The 20025-nt window shown below is 47.3% G+C and overlaps 1 protein-coding gene across 1 annotated transcript in view; it reads left to right on the top strand.

Annotated features, from left to right (window-relative positions):
- CARD11 (caspase recruitment domain family member 11) overlaps positions 1–20025 on the top strand; it is a 73825-nt gene that overhangs the window by 29548 nt on the left and 24252 nt on the right. The window contains exons 9-16 of the mRNA XM_033167530.1: positions 434–601; positions 2808–2859; positions 4539–4657; positions 6670–6770; positions 9060–9112; positions 10750–10873; positions 14064–14265; positions 16570–16696. Coding sequence (XP_033023421.1) covers positions 434–601; positions 2808–2859; positions 4539–4657; positions 6670–6770; positions 9060–9112; positions 10750–10873; positions 14064–14265; positions 16570–16696 — 946 coding nt within the window. The remainder of the gene's footprint in view (positions 1–433; positions 602–2807; positions 2860–4538; positions 4658–6669; positions 6771–9059; positions 9113–10749; positions 10874–14063; positions 14266–16569; positions 16697–20025) is intronic.

Below are 20025 nucleotides of genomic sequence, written 5' to 3'. Positions count from 1 at the left end.
TGGGGCTGGTGGGAGCTGGAGTAGAATAACATCTGGAGGGCCACAGGCTCCCCACCCCTGCAATGGATGAATTATTTTGAAGTGCAGTATTAGAATGCTAGAGCAAGAAGGGACCTTGGAGGTCGATTATGCCAACTCCCTGCTCAGTACAAAATGCTGCAGATGCAGGATGCAACCACCACATCCCGGATGGTGGCCAGCCTCTGCCTAAATCCCATTGCCTCCTGGGACAACCACTTCCACAGATGTTACCACTAGGAAGCGTCTCCTAATGGTCTCTTACTGGCAACTCTAGCCACGTCTACACAGACTTGAGTCCTATCGAATTCAAAGAGGCTTCCTCCCAGGTATGTGAGGTTAGGACTGCAACTCTTAATTAGGGAGCCACATTGAGCTTTCCGGTCAATAAAGTCTTCCTTTTGTTTGCTTCCAGAGCTTACCAAGGAATCTGCCCCTCACTGTGATTTCTCAAGCTCCCAGCCCCAGGATCAACGGCCAGGAGGCAGACGACTCCTCGACCTCCGAGGAGTCTCCAGACGACAGCAAGTTCTTCCTGCCCAATCAGCCCCGAATACGAAGGATGAACCTGAAGGGAATCCAAGTACGTTCCAACACAAGGCAAAATTCTCAGAGGCCCAAGGTCATGATTTAAGACCTTGGCCAACTTAGTACTCTGCAAAGGTTTCAGACAACAATTCTCAACAGCACCAGCTGGCTGGCTGAAACTGGTGGTAGTCCAAAACATCTGGAGGGCACCAGCTTGGGGAAGGCAATACTGGGGGTGGGAATTCTGCAGGGAATTCTGCGTCTTGAGGGTAGGCAAGCATGGATGCCATGGTATTGATAATATCCTGCTTTTTGGATGGAGAATGCAGGAAGTGCAGATAGAGTACCCAGGGCTTTTTTCAGCTGGAACTCACCAGAACTCAGTTCCAGCACTTCTCAGGTGGGCGCCATTGCCATTATAAGAGAAGAAGGGAGGCATTTGTGGTGAGTTGCAGCACCTCTTGTAGCAATGAGCATACCTGGATCAAACCTACAAAAAGCTGTCAGTATGGTGCAGTTGGGCCAACTCTGCGGAGAGCCGTATTTTTGGAGTAGGAAATCCATTCCTCTGTTGCATTCTGTGGAATACAGTATTTCTCAGGCTTCTTGATAGTTGAAACAGCAAAAAAAAGAAAGAAAGAAAAGCTGGAAAATTGGAGTGATCCTTTAAGCTCCAGCGCAAATGGAAAAGCTGATAGACAGCAGAAGGCTGATGGAAAAGTTCCCATTGGGCGGAAAGAATAATAGGGAGAAGACAGCCAAGATCCAGAGGAAAATTAGCTACCTAATTCAGAGTTAAATTAAACCTTGTCTTTTTTACTCATTCAAGTGTACAGGGAAACGTGCTTGAAGTCCTTGATTCTGCTTGATTGACTGAATCTTCTGCCACTGTGGGAAACCGCAAAAAAGTTTCACTAAGTCAAATTTAGCCACAATGGTGGGGGGAACTGGGCTATTTTTAGATTTAGGGTTCTATTTAAAACATTGCCAGGATTTACCATAATCTGCTAGCCTAGTCCAGTTTGGAGATCTCTACCCACCCACACCATGCCTTGGTGATCTCATTAGCACACATCCTACCCAAGGCATTCACTTACTTGATTAGTTTGCACTCCATTTTAGAGAGAGAGAGAGAGAGAGAGAGAGAGAGAGAGAGAGAGAGAGAGATGCCAACAACAACTGTGGGTTTCCACAGCCACTCTGGGCAGCTCCCAACAGAACATTAAAATATGATAAAACATCAAACATCAAAAAACTGCCTTAAACAGGGCTGCCTTCAGATGTCTTCTAAAAATCAGATGGTTGTTTATTTCCTTGACATCTGACACAACCACCGAGAAGGCCCTCTGCTTGGTTCCCTGTAACCTTACTTCAGAAGGCCCTCGGACCTGTGGGAAGCCTGCAAGGAGGACCCGAGCACAGGAGCTGCCTCCTGAAGTTTCCAGCAATTGGTATTCGGACACATCACTTCCTCTGACCGTGGAGGCAGATCATAGCCATCATGGCTAGTAGTCATCAATAGGCTTCCTGTCCATGAATTTGTCCATGTCCAATGCTCTTTTAAAGACATCCATTGTTGGTTGTTCTTTGGCCCTGCCTTGATCATTGCTTCTGACCACTGACCCGTCTCATGGCTCACAGCTTCTAACTCATCTCTGACTGCTGCCCACAGCCCAGGCCTGTCCTTCATGAATTTGTTAGATCCATTTGCAAGCCAATGACCTCCACCCGTGGTCGTGTTCTCCATGAGATAACTGTGTGTGAGCTTCCTTCTGAAAGCCATTCTCTTTCCCCTTTCCCACCATGCTCATAGTTTTTATAAACCCTTGGTTTGTGGAACTGACGTAATATTGTTCTTTTACATTCACCAGCGTGGTGTAGTGGTTAAGAGCGGTGGACTCGTAATCTGGTGAACCTGGTTCGCTTACCCGCTCCTCCACATGCAGCTGCTGGGTGACCTTGGGGGGCTAGTCACACTTCTCTCTGAAGTCTCTCAGCCCCACTCACCTCAAAGAGTGTTTGTTGTGGGGGAGGAAGGGAAAGGGGAATGTTAGCCGCTTTGAGACTCCTTCGGGTAGTGATAAAGCGGGATATCAAATCCAAACTCCTCTTCTTCACGTGAATGCAATCTTAGTCAGTTTCAGACTTCTCCCCAAATCATAAAATTGCCCTTTGCCATTGGGAAAGCCTGAAAGGTGTTTCTTTTTATGAGGAATCCTAGCTTGTGTCCTGAGTTCAGTTTCATTTCTGTCCTTTTCCAGCTGCCAAGAACGAAATCCCCCGTCGGTATGAGCAGAACATCGGATTATCAAGGTCAGAGAAAGAACTTCCCTGCCTCGTCCGTCTTCCTTGTTAATGCTCAAGCTGTTTCCCTTGTTCTAACTAACGTTTCCAGCCAAGCAAGCACGAAAATCGCTCCCAAAAGATAAGAGCTGCAATGTATATATATATATCCCTCCCTGACAGCAAACACTTTTTGAGAATCATTTAAAACAGACCGGCATTTGACTCAGGTCTGCTTTCTGTCACTCTGGAGCTCAAAGCTTCCTACACAGAAGCAAGGCAGGTGTCGAGCCAAGCCCACAGTCCAGAGACCCAGAAGCAGAGGAGATCTGCCCAGAGGAGAACCCCAATGAGACCCCCGTCCTTAAACAAACACTTGGATAAGAGGAATTAGTGTAGCTTTTTAGACAGATGGATGTCCACCTGTATATCCAGTAAGGTAAAGGCAAAGGGACCCCTGACCATTAGGTCCAGTCGTGCCCGACTCTGGCGTTGCAGTGCTCATCTCACTTTATTGGCCAAGGGAGCCAGTGTACAGCTTCCAGGTCATGTGGTCAGCATGACTAAGCCGCTTCTGGCGAATCAGAGCAGCGCATGGAAACACTGTTTACCTTCCCGCTGAAGCCTTACCTATTTATCTACTTGCACTTTTGACGTGCTTTTGAACTGCTTGGTGGGCAGGAGCTGGGACCGGGCAACGGGAGCTCACCCCGTCGCGGGGATTCAAACCGCTGACCTTCTGATCGGCAAGCCCATGCTCTGTGGTTTAACCCACAGCGCCACCCGCATCCCACAATGTTTTCTTAATTACACCCAAATACTGGATGTGGCGCTGTGGGTTAAACCACAGAGCCTGGGGCTTGCTGATCAGAAGGTCGGCGGTTCGAATCCCCGCAACGGAGTGAGCTCCCATTGCTCGGTCCCAGCTCCTGCCCACCTAGCAGTTCAAAAGCACGTCAAAGTGCAAGTAGATAAATAGGTACCGCACCAGCGGGAAGGTAAACGGCATTTCCGTGCGCTGCTCTGGTTCACCAGAAGCGGCTTAGTCATGCTGGCCAGATGACCCGGAAGCTGCACGCCGGCTCCCTCGGCCAATAAAGCGAAATGAGCGCTACAACCCCAGAGTCGTCCGTGACTGGACCTAACGGTCAGGGGTCCCTTTACATTTGTCCTGGGGAAAAAAGATTGATTGGGGGTGGGAGAAGGAGCACTTTAAGAAATAGATCTGCACAAGTGAAACATCTGCGCCCAAAGAGGTGCATACATTTCTGCTTAGGTCAGCCTTCCAAACCTGGGACCCTCCAAATGTTGCTGTCCTACATTCTCCATCTTCCCTGGCCATTGGCCACCCTTGCCGGGGCTGATGGGAGTTGGAGTCCAGTGACTACTGGTGGACACCAGGCTGCGGAAGACTGGCTTTGACTCGTCCCTCCAACCCTGAAGTTTTGGAGCGGAGAGGAAAGTTGTGGGGAAAGTTCAGGAAGTGAGAGAGATTTTTTTTTTTTGCACCACGTAACAGAGAACGATAATAACAGCAGCACCGCGAGGGGTAGGGGCTGCCGCCATGCACCAAACGAGAGCAATAATCGCATGTGATAGAAATCTTGTTTGCACAGAATTATTTCCACCGAAGCGGGCCTTAATGCCAATATCTCGCGTCTCTCTCATCCTCCCTGACTTCCTCTACTTTTTGTCATTTGTGAGCCCAGCAGTTCGAGGACACGACGAAGACAAGGGTGAGGCCAGCATCAGCAGCCATGCAGACACCAATTCCTGTAATCCCATTTCCATCAGCAACTCGGTGGGCAGCTGCGAAGTTGGCAAAATCGTAAGGAGCTTGCGGGGGCATCTCTTCCGCGACCTTCCCCCTATAATGTGGCTTTCTGCGCCGGCGACAGATCCAACCCCTGCGAAACAGGGAGGCCTCACCAGCCAGCAACCTTAATCCTTCTAACATATTCTCTATATTAGAACGTTATTAACCTTTCCTCTTAAAATGCATCCCGCCGCTGGGTTATGTTTATTTAAAGCTATTCCACCGGGCTCTCGCTGTCTCGTCGCTCAGTTTTAAAACTTAGCAGCGGGGGGAGAGAAGCGGTGATTCTTACCTCGCTGCGACGCTGCATTGCAATTGCTTTTTTTTTCTTTACTTGATTCTTAGCGAAACATTTCAGATTCCTTGTGCCCTTCATGTTTGTAAGCCAAAGCTGGGTCAGGGATGTGTGCAGATGTCTTCCCGTTGTCTCTCAAGGCAGGCACCCCATTAGGCACAATGTGATCAGCGGCACAGCAGGTTGGCAGTTAGCGGCGGAGGGAATTGGTCAGAGAACAAAGGCGCCTTGCTGGTGGTTTGTAGGAAATGCTGCCCCCGGTAAATGAAAAGGATGCCTTCTCTCTATAGCTGGAGTAGCAAAACATGAATTATACTGCCTGGGTTCGTTTGCCCAGCCTGGTACTCTCCCAACTTCAGCTCCTGCCATCTCCAACCACTGGCTGTGCTGGAGTACATCTGGTGCAAGATAGTACAGTGGTACCTTGGTTTAAGAACAGCTTAGTTTATGAACAACTTGGATTAAGAACACTGCAAACCCAGAAGTAGGTGTTTTGGTTTGTGAACTTTGCCTTGGAAGCAGAACATTTCCTGTCGAGTGTGTTCCATTTGTAAATTGAGTCCCCCGCTGCTATGGGAAAGCACACCTTGGTTTAAGAATGCTTTGGTTTAAGAACAGACTTCTGGAACGGATTAACTTCGTAAACCAAGGTACCACTGTACTGGGTTCAAGAGCTGGTTTTGAGTCTTCTGCGGCTCAAGACTCCAATTCTTTAAGGACCACTTCTTCTCCTATGAAGCATCCCAGATCCTGTGACGGTCATCAGAGGCCCTTTTTCATGTGCCTCCTCCACAAGAGATCTGGAAGCGTGGCAACATGACAACAGGCCTTTTTTGTGGTGGCTCCCTGCTTGTGGAATGCTCTCCCCAGGAAGCTCGCCTGGTGCCATCATTATATACCGTTAGGTGCCTAGCAAATCCACTCATTTTTAACCAGGCTGGTTGGCCGGCCTTCTTGCTTGGTTGGTATGGAGCAGGGTGGGTTCTTAATGCTGGTTTTAATGGAGGTACACATTTGTTGTGTGCTTAAAATACTGCAAGTCACTTTGAGTTGCCGTGGCAAAACCTAATAATAATAATAATAATAATAATAATAATAATAATAATATACCTGAAGGAGCGTCTCCACTCCCCATTGTTCAGCTCGGACACGGAGGTCCAACTCCGAGGGCCTTCTGGTGCTTCCCTCCCTGCGAGAAGTGAGGTTACAGGGAACCAGGCAGAGGGCCTTCTCGGTGGTGGCGCCTGCCCTGTGGAACGCCCTCCCACCAGATGTCAAGGAACAACTATCTGACTTTTAGAAGGCATCTAAAGGCAGCCCTGTTGAGGGAAGTGTTTAATGTCTGATCTTTTATTATGTTTTTAATATCGAAGCTGCCCAGAGTGGCTGGGGAGGCCTGGCCAGATGGGCAGGGTATAAGTTGTTGTTGTTGTTGTTGTTGTTGTTGTTGTTGTTGTTGTACAGAATCTGTTCTGAATGATGGTGCTAGTAATGAAAATCCATGAGAGGTCAATGGGAAATAGCACAGTGTTGATCTCTATGCATTGGCGGTTTGGCCAAGTGTATATAGGCAACTTAACACCTCAGAACTGAACTGAGCATGCTTACAGCTAGGCTGCAATCACATTTGCCTGCCAGTAAATGCCCTCGAACTCACTGAGGCTTGTCTCTGAGCAGGTGTACATAGGCTTGCCCTGTTGATGTTTCGCTTTTCCCTTTTGGGATGCAGCAAACGCTACGGAACCGCAACCCCAGTGTCATGTCCACAACCCCAGAGCCCCCAGGAAACGACTCCATCCTCCGGCGCTGCAAAGAAGACGCCCCACACAGGTAAGTGCTGCCATGCCTGTTAGGCTGGGCTTTCCAACACAGTGCCCAGGGGGCACCATCCAACATGCCCGCCAAGGTGCTCCCCAGCCCCTCTCAATCTTTTGCTTTGCAATTGAGGGTTGATTTGCCCAATCCTCTTTTAAAGCTTGGTGTCCGTCACTGCCTCCTGTGGAAGTGAGTTCCATAGATTAACGATGTGCTTCATGAAGGAGCGATTTCTTTTATCTGTCCTGAACCTCCCGAGATTTAAGCTTCTTTGGACGTCTATGAGTTCTAGCATTATGAGGGAAAAGGAAAAAAAACCTTTCCTCTTTCCGCTTCATCATTTTATGAGCTTCTATCACGTCACCCCTCGCTCACCTTTTGTCCGAACTCAAAAGTCCCGAATGTCGAAACCTTTTTGCTCCATCCCCTTGATCATGATGGTTATCGGAGGGAGGGGGATAGCAGCTGCTGGTTTGTGGCCCATAGCTGTCAAGTTTCGGATTTGAAATAAGGGATCAGTAGTCTCACCTATCCCGGGGACAGTCATATGTCAGTGGTGGGCGGAGCCAGAAGCAAAAGTGGGCGGAGCAGAAATGTGAACTCCAAGCGGGCTCGGGCTCGGAGCGGAGCAAAGAGGAGGGCAGCCATCAAAGAGGAGGGCAGCCATGTGCTCTGCGCAATGGAGCCCCATCGTCTTCTTGTCTGATCCCATCAAAACAGGACAGGAAGCAGCAGCTGCTCAAAGGCAGCCAGGCTCCGCCCGCCAGCTAACCCTATTGGCCGGCTGAGGGGCTCGGTGGCAACGGATAGGGGCTGATGCAGGGGGAGGAATACACCCCCCTGTAAACGCGGGAAACGGCTCCCACTTGCTTTGAGGGCTGAGGCTTTTCTCTCCAAGTAGGCAAGGTCTTCCCACCCAGTCCCTGGCCAGCAGGGGAGGAGCTGCTTCCATTAAAAACGGGAAATTTAAGGGAAATAAAAAATAAGGGAGAGCAGCGGGAAACTGCTTAAAATAAGGGAGAATCCCAGGGAAAACGGGATACTTGACAGCACTGTTGTGGCCACAAGCACTCAACTCTTCACACACATACACACACACACACAGAGTTGCTTTTCTTCTCACAGCGGAAAAGTTAGCATTTTTGTTTCCCTGGGGCGGAAAACACCTACTTGGGGTGAAATTTTAAGAGGAGAAGCAGCCCCTGTGGAAAGCGTTTGCTATCCCTGCTGGCTGCTCTTCCACTTTCAGTTCCAGCCCCCAGAGGCATCCCTTTCTTTTAAATCGTTGGGGGAATGATACGCATAACTGCACATCATGTCCAGTGTCGTCCTCTGTGAGCTGGGAGCAGGTGCCGGTCAGCGGAGGACGTCATTCTCCTACCTCTCTGAGACCACGGCTGTCTTTTTAATACTGCTTCTAGGTGCTGAGTTAGTGAAAGACGCACACATACACACCCGGGGGCGGGGGGGGGGGAAGCTTGCATGAAATTGTCAGAACGCTTTAGATTGCATCTGACAAGGTGATTGGGACAACTCTGTTTTGCCCGTGCTTCTGAGGTCCCTGAAAGTTCTTCCCTGAGATGGGAGCGTTACCACCGGTGAACCGGTGACATTTTGCCTGCGTCGTCGAATAAAGGAAACCACAGACACACAGAGAGTGCCTGGATATGAGGGTAGACCTTCTCTGTCTGTGGAGCAGTTTCCCCACAATGTTTCAAAGGGAAGAACTGAACCTGCAAGACCCAACTGAACTAGTTCAAGGTTTCTGGGGGGAACCAGGGTCCTCCTCCCATAGGAAACTGCCTGACTTGCCCCCCACCCCGTGCTAGTGATTCCATCCTTGAAAACATCCTGCAAATGTCCTCCTCCTCCTCCTCCAGATGTTAACCTGAAAGATCACATCTCCCTATACAGATCTGCCTGGGTGCTAAGATCCCACCTCTCAGTTCCAGCAACATCAAAGGCATGGTTGGTGGTGACAAGAGAGACAGACAGATAGACAGAGATTGGGGGGGGGGGGGCTGTCCCCATATTGTTGACTTCCCTCTGTCAGGGCAAACGGTACTTTAATTGCTAGTTTCAAATGTGCCTGGATGTATTTCAATTACTGCTTTTAACTCGTTTATTTTTATGACTTTTATGACTTTGCCTAATGATGTTTTTAAATGTTTGAAGCCGCAATGAATCCAAACTTAGCAAAGCTAGACTCCTCTCCTCTGCACACTTTCTTCTGCTAGCTGAGTCCTGAAATGTGTAGGAAGTTAGCAAAGGGAGAGCATAATAATCTTTCTTCCTCATTTCCAGCCTGACCGAAGATGACAATGACAGTTTTGGCTGCGACGCTTTGGAGTTGGAAGGTAAGGACTTGCAGAAGGCTCTTGCCTTGAAAATCAGAGGCCCCAGTTATAGCAGCTGGTGGGGGGCAGTTTGTGACCAAATGGTCAGGAGTGGTGGGAACTGCAATGGCTTCCAGAGCATTCCAAGTTGACTCCCCACACAGCATTTTCTTCCATCTCTACAAATTAAGCGTATAACAAGAGCTCTCCGTTCTTACCAAAAGACCTGCCTAGCAGAGCTTTCTCTTCCTCCTCCTCCTCCTCCTCCTCCTCCTCCTCCTCCTCCTCCTCTCCTTCTCCCTCTTCTCCCTCTTCTTCTTCTTCTTCTTCTTCTTCTTCTTCTTCTTCTTCTTCTTCTTCTTCTTCTTCTTCTTCTTCTTCTTCTTCTTCTTTGGTGATCACTTAACAGTGAGTCCATAAGTGACTGTGGAGGCCAATTCTGGATCCACATATCCTTCCACAGTGGAGACATATGTTTCCGGGTGGAAGTTGATCACGGTGAGGGTTTGCCGAGCGTGCCTTCCTCTTAGCACGTTTCTCCCTTGAGTTTGAGTGTCTTCAAAGCCCGTGACACCTTTGGTAAAGGCTCTTCTCCAATTGGAGCGCTCGCAGACCAGTGTTTCCCAGTTGTCGGTTTTCACTCACTGGATCATCACCTTGTCGTGATGAGTGGGCTTGCACGTCCCTATTACCCTTGTGAGCGAAGCTGTCGGGAGTCTTGTACTCCCAGCAGGGTCACCCAAGGCGGTAAGGTCAAAGGGGAGGAGCTAGACAAAAAATGACCCAAGAAGTCCTCGACAGCAGAACAGGCAGAAGATAACAAGCGTTATGTTACAACGGCTGTGAAGGCTGCAGCAGATAACTATCTACCAGTCATCGTGACTACTCATGCCATCGGAACAGACCCTTACTGCAAAGACTGTACATTGGTCAGCATGCACTGTTCTACACGCATAAAACCAATTCACGCACAGGCATAGAGCTTTCTGCTTCTACAGTGGCCAACCAGGTCCCACTGGGAAGCCCTCAGCTCCACCTACAGCTGAGACCCATTTTAACCATTCAGCTGGGGACTGAAAGTGGGACGTTCTGCCCCCAAAGTAGCCCTGCCAGGGAGTGACAGGCTCTCTCCTATACATAAAGGTAAAGGGACCCCTGACTGTTAGGTCCAGTCGCGGACAACTCTGGGGTTGCAGCGCTCATCTCGTTTTACTGGCCGAGGGAGCCAGCGTACAGCTTCTGGGTCATGTGGCCAGCATGACCAAGCCGCTTCTGGCGAACAAGAGCAGCGCACAGAAATGCCGTTTACCTTCCCACTGGAGCAGTACCTATTTAGCTACTTGCACTTTGACGTGCTTTCGAACTGCTAGGTGGGCAGGAGCTGGGACCGAACAACGGGAGCTCACCCCTGTTGCGGGGATTCGAACCGCCGACCTTCTGATCGGCAAGCCCTAGGCTCTGTGGTTTAACCCACAACACCACCTGCGTCCTTCCTCCTATACATACATGAGGGTAAAATGGCAGAGCAGGGCAAGGCCAAGAGGGGCTTGGAAAGATGCTTGTGTTGGCATCCATGGTTTTATTTTGCTTTGGTGCTTGCTACTGGGACATGGTTTTTTTACCCCTTCCTTTTCTTTTTCCTGCACCTCCTTTTCCAGACGACTTCCAGGACAGGCATTCTCATGGGCCTTCCTCGCTGCCTTCCTCTTCATCTTCCCACCACTCTGAGGGGCTGGATCTTGAGCAAGTCAACTCCATCTTCAGGAAATTCTCTCTGGAGAGGTACTTTGGAGAATGCGGGATTTCTGCACCAGTTCATGCAATCAGCAAAACGAAAGGCTTATCCACATTTTATCTTGTCTCACTTCTTTCCCCTGGGGGAAAACTGCTCTTTAGCGCTCAATTGGAGCAGGTAGCAATTCAGGGGTTTCCCAGATTGACGTTTGCTCTTATTTAGAGCTTAAGAGTGGGTTTTCCCTGGGAAAGTGAGGAAAGTGGGGAAATTGCTTGGTCCCGTATCTAGCAAGTGTGGGTCAAGAGGGAAACTACACTGGTTTAAAGCTGACCAAAAGTCCAGAGGCAGCATTATTATCAATTTACGACGGGGTGGAAGGTTCGCAGGCTATGAAGGAATTGCTCACAAATTTATTGACAGCTGCACGAGTTATTATAGCTAGGAAGTGGAAGGGGCAAGCAGAATATAAAATGGAAGAATGGTATAAAGAGGTGTGGGATATAGCTATTAATGATAAATTAACTTGTGCCATTAAGGTAAGACGGGGAATATGCAGGAGAAATGGTTTTGAGAAAATATGGAGGGTGTTTGTAGAATTTGTACTGTTAAAAACGAAAAGGGGGTCAAACCATCGCAAGAGGTGTTGAAATTTTGGGAGGTTGGATAGTTACAATGGAATGGTCTCGGTGGTGGGGTGCAAATTTTTATTCTTATTTATTTATTTATTTATTACTTTGTCAAATAAATAAATGATGATAGTTAGATAGATATATGATAGATAGATGATAGATAGATAGATAGATAGATAGATAGATAGATAGATAGATAGATAGATGATAGATAGATAGATATAGACCAGGCACGTCCAACAGGTAGATTGTGATCTACCGGTAGTTCACTGGATGTCTCTGGTAGATCACTGGTAGATCACTGGTTCCCCCCAAAGAAGCTCAGCAACTTTCACCTGAACCCCCCCCCCAAAAAAGGGGGTAGATCACTGCCAGTTTTTAACTCTGTGAGTAGATCACAGTCTCTTGGGAGTTGGCCACCCCTGATATAGACAGATAGATAGAAGATAGATAGATGATAGAGATGATGATAGGTGATAGATAGATAGATAGATAGATAGATAGATAGATAGATAGATAGATAGATAGATAGATAGATAGATATGATAGATAGATAGATAGATAGATAGATAGATAGATAGATAGATAGATAGATATACATATAGATAACACAAACCATAAAAAAGGAATACCAATCAGACCTATGCTTGCACAGGAGGAGCAAGAGTGTGGATGAGCCCTGAGTAACAAAACCTCCTCCATGGATAAAGCCAGCTGTACAGCCTAACTTGCAGGGTTCAGCCTCACCTTCTCCCTGCCATGCTAGATCTCTCAATGCAGGGAGAGTTCTTTTATGCAGGGAGGGTGTTGCATTTTTGTTCTGCAAGGAAGCATTCAGATATGCAATACCTTCCTTGATCCTTCGTAATACCATCCAGGATCTGCATTTCTGGGTGGCTCTGAAGAGGGAGTGTGGGTGAGCATTTATGGACAGAAACGTTTGCAGAAATATCGCAAATGTTTAAACCTGAAATTCAGGCATCACCACAACTCACACTGTTAAATATATGGGACGCTACTCTAAAATGATTCTCCTCGAAGAAAATGTTAATTTGGTTTCTAGTGGCTGCCAGACTTCCTATTGCACAGAAATGGAAGGACTTAAACGGTCTGTTTCTTGAATTATGGCATAAGAATTATGGAACCTTGCAATTGCTGAAAAGATAACCCACAAGATTTGTGCGATGAAAGGCAAAGAGCCAGTAGAACAATTTTATGTAATTTTGTGGGACTTTGTCTCATGTTTCAAATGATGACCTACATGACTCCTACAAGACCTGCACCCGAAAAAGAAATATGGTCCTAAATTAAATTATTCTGTTTAATATACCTATGCAGAATTGTACTTACCATTGTTGTATAAGCATCTCTCTGATGACTTTCTGCGTTCTTGTGTTGAAAAGTTTATATATATATATATATAGCACCTGCCTTTTACTAGCAGGTCCCAGGGTGGTTTACAACAATTTAAATTTCAGAATTAAAAACAGTTAAAACAAGTTAGGTTCTGTGAACAATTTCCATCCCAGCTGTTTCTAATAAGAACTGCGACCAGGGGCGTAGCAAGGGGGGGGCATAGGGGGCGGTCCACCCCATGTTCCATAATGGAGGGGGTGACAAATTATCAGGGAACAATTACTGCCCTACTAGGGCAGTTCATAAAAAACTTTTTTTTAAAAAATGCCTGCTCCAAAGGTCTTATTTTACTATACTAGGGATTACAGAGGTGCCCCGCTAGACGAAAATAATTCATTCTACGAGTTTTTTCGTAAAGCGAATTATTCATCTAGCGAAGCGGCAATGGAGCGCGGAGGTTTTCGCGCTAAAAAAAAAAAATCGGCTTGCGAAGCAGCCCCATAGACTTTTTCGTCTTGCGGGGCAGCTTCCGCTAGACAAATGCCGTTCGTCTAGCAAGTTTTTTGTCTAGCGAGGCATTCGTCTAGCGGGGCACCACTGTATATAGCTATATATGAAATTTCATGCATATCGGTTAATATCTTGACCCTCCTCCACCAAAATAGCTGTTCGCTTGGCTGTTTTCCTATGTCATGAAGGCTGAAATTTCAGTTCAGTGGAGCACTTACTGTTCCCAACCCTAACCCTGTGGAAAGCCATCTAATTAGACTTTAATTTGATTTTGAGATGTTTTTAGGAGGTAATTTAATTATCGTTTGGTTTTAATAACAATGTTATGTACCTGATGTTAGCCACCCTGAGCCCGACTTCGGCCGGGGAGGGCGGGATATAAATAATTCTTTATATTATTTTTATTTATATTATTTTTATTTTATTTTTATTTATATTATTATTATTACTTGTTATTATTCCTTTGTAAGAAAATATGAAATAACGTAAAACCATTTTTGTGGGGGGGGGAATCAATGGATGTATGGGGGGGAGCCTTCCCCTTACTATCTCAGGCCCTGGTGACGCTTTCATTTTTGACCCCCCACCCCTGGCTTTAACCTGCTTTCACTGCAAACGAAACCGGCCATCGCCTCCTTGCCCCTTGCCCCTCTGTCACGGGTGCCAAGTCCCCACTTTAAAATCCCAGGTGACTTGGGAGAAGTCAAGGAGAGTGTTGCCTGTGTCGCCTTTCCTTCCTTAGGCCGTTCCGCCCCTCGGTGACATCTGTCGGACGCCTGCACACCACCTACCATGCCGTCCAGCACTTCATGTTGAACGGAGACAGCCTGAGCTCAGAGATTACTCTGCTGGGGGGCAACGTCAAAGGAAACTTCATCAACTCTGTCAAGCTGGATTCCCCGGCGGAGAAAGCCGGCCTTCGGGAGGGGCTGCAGCTGCTTCTGGTGAGGGTTTGGCATCAGGGAACAGAGCATTGCAGCATCTGACCTCTGCCCCTGTCTATTTTCTTGCTGACTGACATCAGAAAACTTCCTTGTTTGTCCTTCTAGTCCAGCGTTCTTTCCTCCTAACGCTCCAGGGTGTTGAGCAGAGAAGGGTCTTTCTGAACCCTTTCTTCTAACTGGACTTGGTTATGCTAGAGCTAATAACTAATTAGGTAAAGGTAAAGGGACACCTGATCATTAGGTCTAGTTGTGGACGACTGGGGTTGCGGCACTCATCTCGAGTTACTGGCCGAGGGAGCCGGTGTACAGCTTCCGGGTCATGTGGCCAGCATGACTAAGCCAATTCTGGCGAACCAGAGCAGCGCACAGAAACGCCCTTTACCTTCCTGCCGGAGTGGTACCTATTTATCTACTTGTACTTTGACATGCTTTCGAATTGCTAGGATGGCAGGAGCAGGGACTGAGCAACGGGAGCTCACCCCGTCGCGGGGATTCGAACCACCGACCTTCTGATGGACAAGCCCTAGGCTCTGTGGTTTAGTACTAATTGCTTGAAAACATTAGATGTCCATATAGCGCATTGGGTTACTGCAATGTGTTCTGTGCGCTCTCTGTGGGCTTTTCCTTGCCCTTGATCTAGAACCTGCAGAGAGTGCAGAATCCTGCAGCATGAATTGCTGAAGAGGACTGAGACCCCATCAGCATATCACACCTGTCCCCAAACACCTGCACAGGTTGCCAAAGCCCCTAACAACTTGGGAAGTAGTATTCTGGTTTGCGAACTTTACCTCGGTCAACAAATGGAAACCGAATGGTGGAAGGGCACCGGCAGTGGGAGGCCTCATTAGGGAAAGCGCGGCTCGGTTTAAGAACAGATTCGGTTTAAGAACGGACATCAGGAACGGATTAAGTTCGTAAACCGAGGTACCGGTACCACTGTACATAGATTTTTCTTTTGTTTTGTCATCTTCCCATCTCATTTTTCACGGTGCTTCTTTATTTCTCGCCCTCGCTGCACCCTGTCTTCTCTCTCTTGTGCCATGACAATAGCACAATAATCTCTAGTTCCTTCTGTTGCTCATAGTTCAAATCCTGCTCGTGAATTCATCATACTCTAATGTTTCTTTAAATAGTTCAAAAAAGGCTTCCATTCTCCCACAAATCAATCATTATTGTTGTTGTTCAGTTGTGTCCGACTCTTCGTGACCCCATGGACCAGAGTACGCCAGGCACGCCTATCCTTCACTGCCTCTCGCAGTTTGGCCAAACTCATGCCAGTTGCTTCGAGAACACTGTCCAACCATCTCATCCTCTGTCGTCCCCTTCTCCTTGTGCCCTCCATCTTTCCCAACATCAGGGTCTTTTTCAGGGAGTCTTCTCTTCTCATGGGGTGGCCAAAGTATTGGAGCCTCAACTTTAGGATCTGTCCTTCTAGTGAGCACTCAGGGCTGATTTCTTTAAGGATGGATAAGTTTGATCTTTGTGCAGTCCATGGGACTCTCAAGAGTCTCCTCCAGCACCATAATTCAAAAGCATCAATCCTTCATGGATCACTGCCTTGTCGTGGCGAAGGGGCTTGAATAACTCAGGGAAGCTATGAGCTATGCCATGCAGGGCCACCCAAGATGGACAGGTCATAGCGGAGAGTTTAGACTAAATGTGATCCACCTGGAGAAGGAACTGGCAAGCCACTCCAGTATCCCTGCCAAGAAAACTCCATGGACAAAGATAACAGGCAATCATTATTAGGTTCTCTTATTTTAGCTGTTAGCTTTGCTGATTCTGCATAGTCCATCACTTATCCGTTCTAGAACTGGCATTGTTATGGGTGCTACATAATATTCAATCCGCGCTTGGAAGAAGAATGTGGAGGCAGAGGATAGCCATCGATAGCCGTCTTCTCCATGAAATTGTCCAATCTTTTAAAGCCATCCAAGTTGGTTGCCATCACTGCCTCCTGTGGGAAGGAGTGCCATAGTTTAACTATGCGCTGTACTTTATTTTAACTCTCTGGAATCTGACTTGTCTCGTTTCCTTGAAGGTAGGTGTCCCTCACAGCCCTCCAGCTGCATTTACAGAACAGTCACGGATGTCCAAGCGGAGTTATCCATCCATCTAGCAATTGCTGCTATTTTATAATCATGGGGTTGCAGGCAGCAGGGGAGGGAGAGAGAGAGAGAAATGATTATCATGGCAACTGCTGAATAAGACAGGCTGCGTGTTCCAAATTGCTGTTGGCTACATAATTTAATAGGTGAAATAATTGCCTCAGAGGAGCAAATAATGCTGTTCGCGTTTTTCCAGGTGGAAGGATGCATCAAAGGGGAAAACACAAGCGCTCCCTTAGATACCTGCACAAAGGAAGAAGTTCATTGGACGATTCAGAGATGCAGTGGGCCAGTTGTGCTTCACTGCAAATCAAACCACGAAGGTAAGAGATGTCATGTTGCTCACTGCAAACTTTCAGACAAGTGAGTATATTTATAGACAGCATATGGGGCCAGTACAATAGACAGTCAAGGAAAAATCTCCAGCAAGTGGGATAGTCTACTGTTCTTTCATCCACCCCTGCCAGTTCCCTCAATTGACACTAAATGCTGGCGATGCGGGTGTGTTAATGGAGACAAATATATTTTATGTCTTTGCCCTGAGAGCAAGGATTTGTGGCCGAGGGTTTTGAGAAACCAAATTAGGACTCTCTTTGTTCCCACGGTGCCAGTGAAAATCTAAATTTGATTTTTGGAGGGCTCGAGATTTTTGAAGGGTTTGTTTTGTCGGCTGCCTTTTGCCAAGTTGGTGATCGCTAAAGCAACAGAAAGGGCGACAGACTAGGCTTTGCGAGGCTGGCGTCTTCCCCAGCTGTTCCAGGGCCCTTTTCATCCCCCTTGATCCTTCCTTCATTTTGCTCCCAGTTGAGTCGAGCTTTGTTTTTCATTTTGTTTGAGATATAAATACATAGAATAGAGTGGTGCTATGACTGCCCTCGATCTGGCCATTATACTTCTGTTGACGCAGCCTAGAATAGCATGAGCTGTTTTTGCTGCTGCATCACGCGGTAGACTCAATAGTTAGAGCATGGTGCAGATCATGCCAAGGTTTCAAGTTCAATCCCTGCATGGGACAGCTGTGTATTCCTGCATTCCAACTCTACTGTGCTAAGCTGTGCTAAGCCTGTGGTCTACAAAGTCCCCTAAATCCTTTTCGCATGTACTGCTGGCAAGCCAGGTGTCACCCATCCTATGTTTGTGCATCTCGCTATTCTTGCCTAAGTGTGGAACCTTACATTTGTCCCTGTTGACATTCATTTTGTTAGTTTTGTCCCAGTTAGTGGGCTAGTGCTTTTCCTGCTGCTCTGAAGCTCACATCATGCCATTCTTCAGTCCTAAGGCTGAATAGCAGCAAACACATAACATATCTGAAGACCAACTAGGGGTTTATATACTGCTGCAGGGAGGTGTGTCTTCATGGCCACGCCTCCTCTAGGAGGCCAGCCCTCAGTTAAAGCAACAGCGCCCTATTTCTCAAATGTGAGCTTAGTAAATGCTGGTTTGTTTCCTGCCATCCCTGGGCCTGGTCTGCAGGGGAAGTTGGGATGCCCAGAGATGGGTGAGTTCCTAGGAAGCAGTTGTTGATATCTGATAATGGGTCTTCACACATTGCATTCAGAGGGTGCGCAATATGAGAGTCTGTGTACACAACAGTTGAGCTATCCACTCATAGTTATTCGCATGTAACACTCAAAGAGTGTACAGTCTGCGTGCCTGTGTGCATGATAGCTGAGTTATTCAACTCAGCAAGTGAACACTCTTCACACAAACATTGGAACACGTGTAGAGACAGCTTCTACCATTTTCACTGTAACGGGTGAACAAGCTTATCATCAACTGGGTCCTACAGGATTCTTCGTCCTCTGCATTCATTGCAGGAATGTTAAGAATAGTAGGAGAGTATATATTGATTAAATATTTATCCTTCCTTCACTCACGCTAGTGAGTCATGTAGTAGAGCCAATTCCCTTCAATACAGCAGGAAGCTAGTTTGCAGATTCTTTTGAATCTCTTTAGTTAAGCAGTCCAGTCTGGCTTGCCTGGACTGGATCATTCCTGGTATCCCCTTTGATCCCTCTTAAAAGAATAAAGACACAAGAGTCTTTCCTTAAAAGCAACAAGAAGTTTACTCACATTCAGTTCACAGTATGTTCCCTGGAGGCAGGCTTTAGCTAGTAGTTACAGAACATAGTGTGAGTTCATCCCTTATGGGGATTGAGCCCATTTGTTGCTGGCTGAGAGCCAGCAGACAGCAAAATACATTAAGAGAATGGCATCAAGAGAAAGATGGCTGTGTGACTCGGCTCTTTTATGGAGTCAGCCAGGGTCACGCCCATCTACCTGGTCACACGCAGGGGGAGGAAGCTCCAAACCAGGTGTGGCAGGAAGTCCTCCTGACTGGAGTAACACCTTCCTGGTCACATGCAGGGGGAGGATGCTCCATACCAGTGGAACAGGAAGTAACATCTCCCTGCCTGTGTCCACGCTAGGGAAACAAGAAATGTTGAATTTGACTACTCCAATGCATTACATCACACATCTATGGGTCTTGAGCTCCTTGATGTTCACATGCAAAAGCCACCTGAGTCTGGATTCTGGGCTGTGACCCCACTGAGTCAACCATCATTTGGGCCGGGACTTCAATGGGTGGCTTATACACACAGATACCACAATTTGTGTGATCACAACCATCCTCTTTTCTTCTTTTCCCCTTTTGACCCACTGCCATTTAAACAAGATATTTTGAAGAGTTACAGAAATACCACACAGCTGTCACCCAAAGAATCGGAACATCGCAGTAGTTGGCATATTGCAGAAAACGCTTTAAAATAGCTCGAAAATCAATTTTTTAAACTCCGCGGAACGTGTACTTGGCCTCTGCCAGTGCAGGGGGTCAGGGGAATTCAGAAAGTGGATTTTCTCCCCGGGAAAGTATTCTCCCTCTTTCTCTCCCCTCCCCTCCCAAACTCTCCCGCTCCTCTCCTTTCATGTTTTCAAACATAAAAATGAATGTTAGACTTGGCAGGAGCAAAAAGCAAAAATCAGATTGTGCGAGGTGCCAATTAGAGTTAATTATGAAATGATTGAGCTGCACTTTATACCGAGCACGTGCACACAAAGAAGAAATCGCAGCACACTTTAAAAGATGTAAACCTTCCGTTTTGTTTTATTTTTTTTCTTCCACTGACAGCACTCACATGAATAGCTGCCAGAAAACGGGGTCACAGTACCTGTTCTTTATGAGAGGTTCTCTTTATATAAATGCTGTTTGCCAGCTGGAAAGATTTCTCCATGCCTTCTAGCTGCTAGGTTCAAAGTGGGCCGCCTAATGAACGAGCCCATAGCTCATTTGTGGAGTGACTGTTTTGCATGCAGCAGGTCTCGGGTTCAATCCCGTCAGGTGGCGAGGGGTTAAGATATTTGTTTGCCAGAGACACCAGAGAGCTGCTCCACTGTCCGGGATAAGCAGGGTACAGTGGTACCTCAGGTTACAGACGCTTCAGGTTACAGACTCCGCTAACCCAGAAATAACGCTTCGGGTTAAGAACTCTGCTTCAGGATAAGAACAGAAATCGTGCTCTGGCGGCGCAGCGGCAGCGGGAGGTCCCATTAGCTAAAGTGGTGCTTCAGGTTAAGAACAGTTTCAGGTTAAGAACGGAACTCCAGAACTAATTAAATTCTTAACCTGAGGTACCACTGTACCTCGTAAAGG

This window comes from Lacerta agilis, chromosome 13 (genome assembly GCF_009819535.1).
Source record: "Lacerta agilis isolate rLacAgi1 chromosome 13, rLacAgi1.pri, whole genome shotgun sequence".
NCBI lineage: Eukaryota > Metazoa > Chordata > Lepidosauria > Squamata > Lacertidae > Lacerta > Lacerta agilis.
This window is presented reverse-complemented; position numbering and strand designations above follow the sequence as displayed.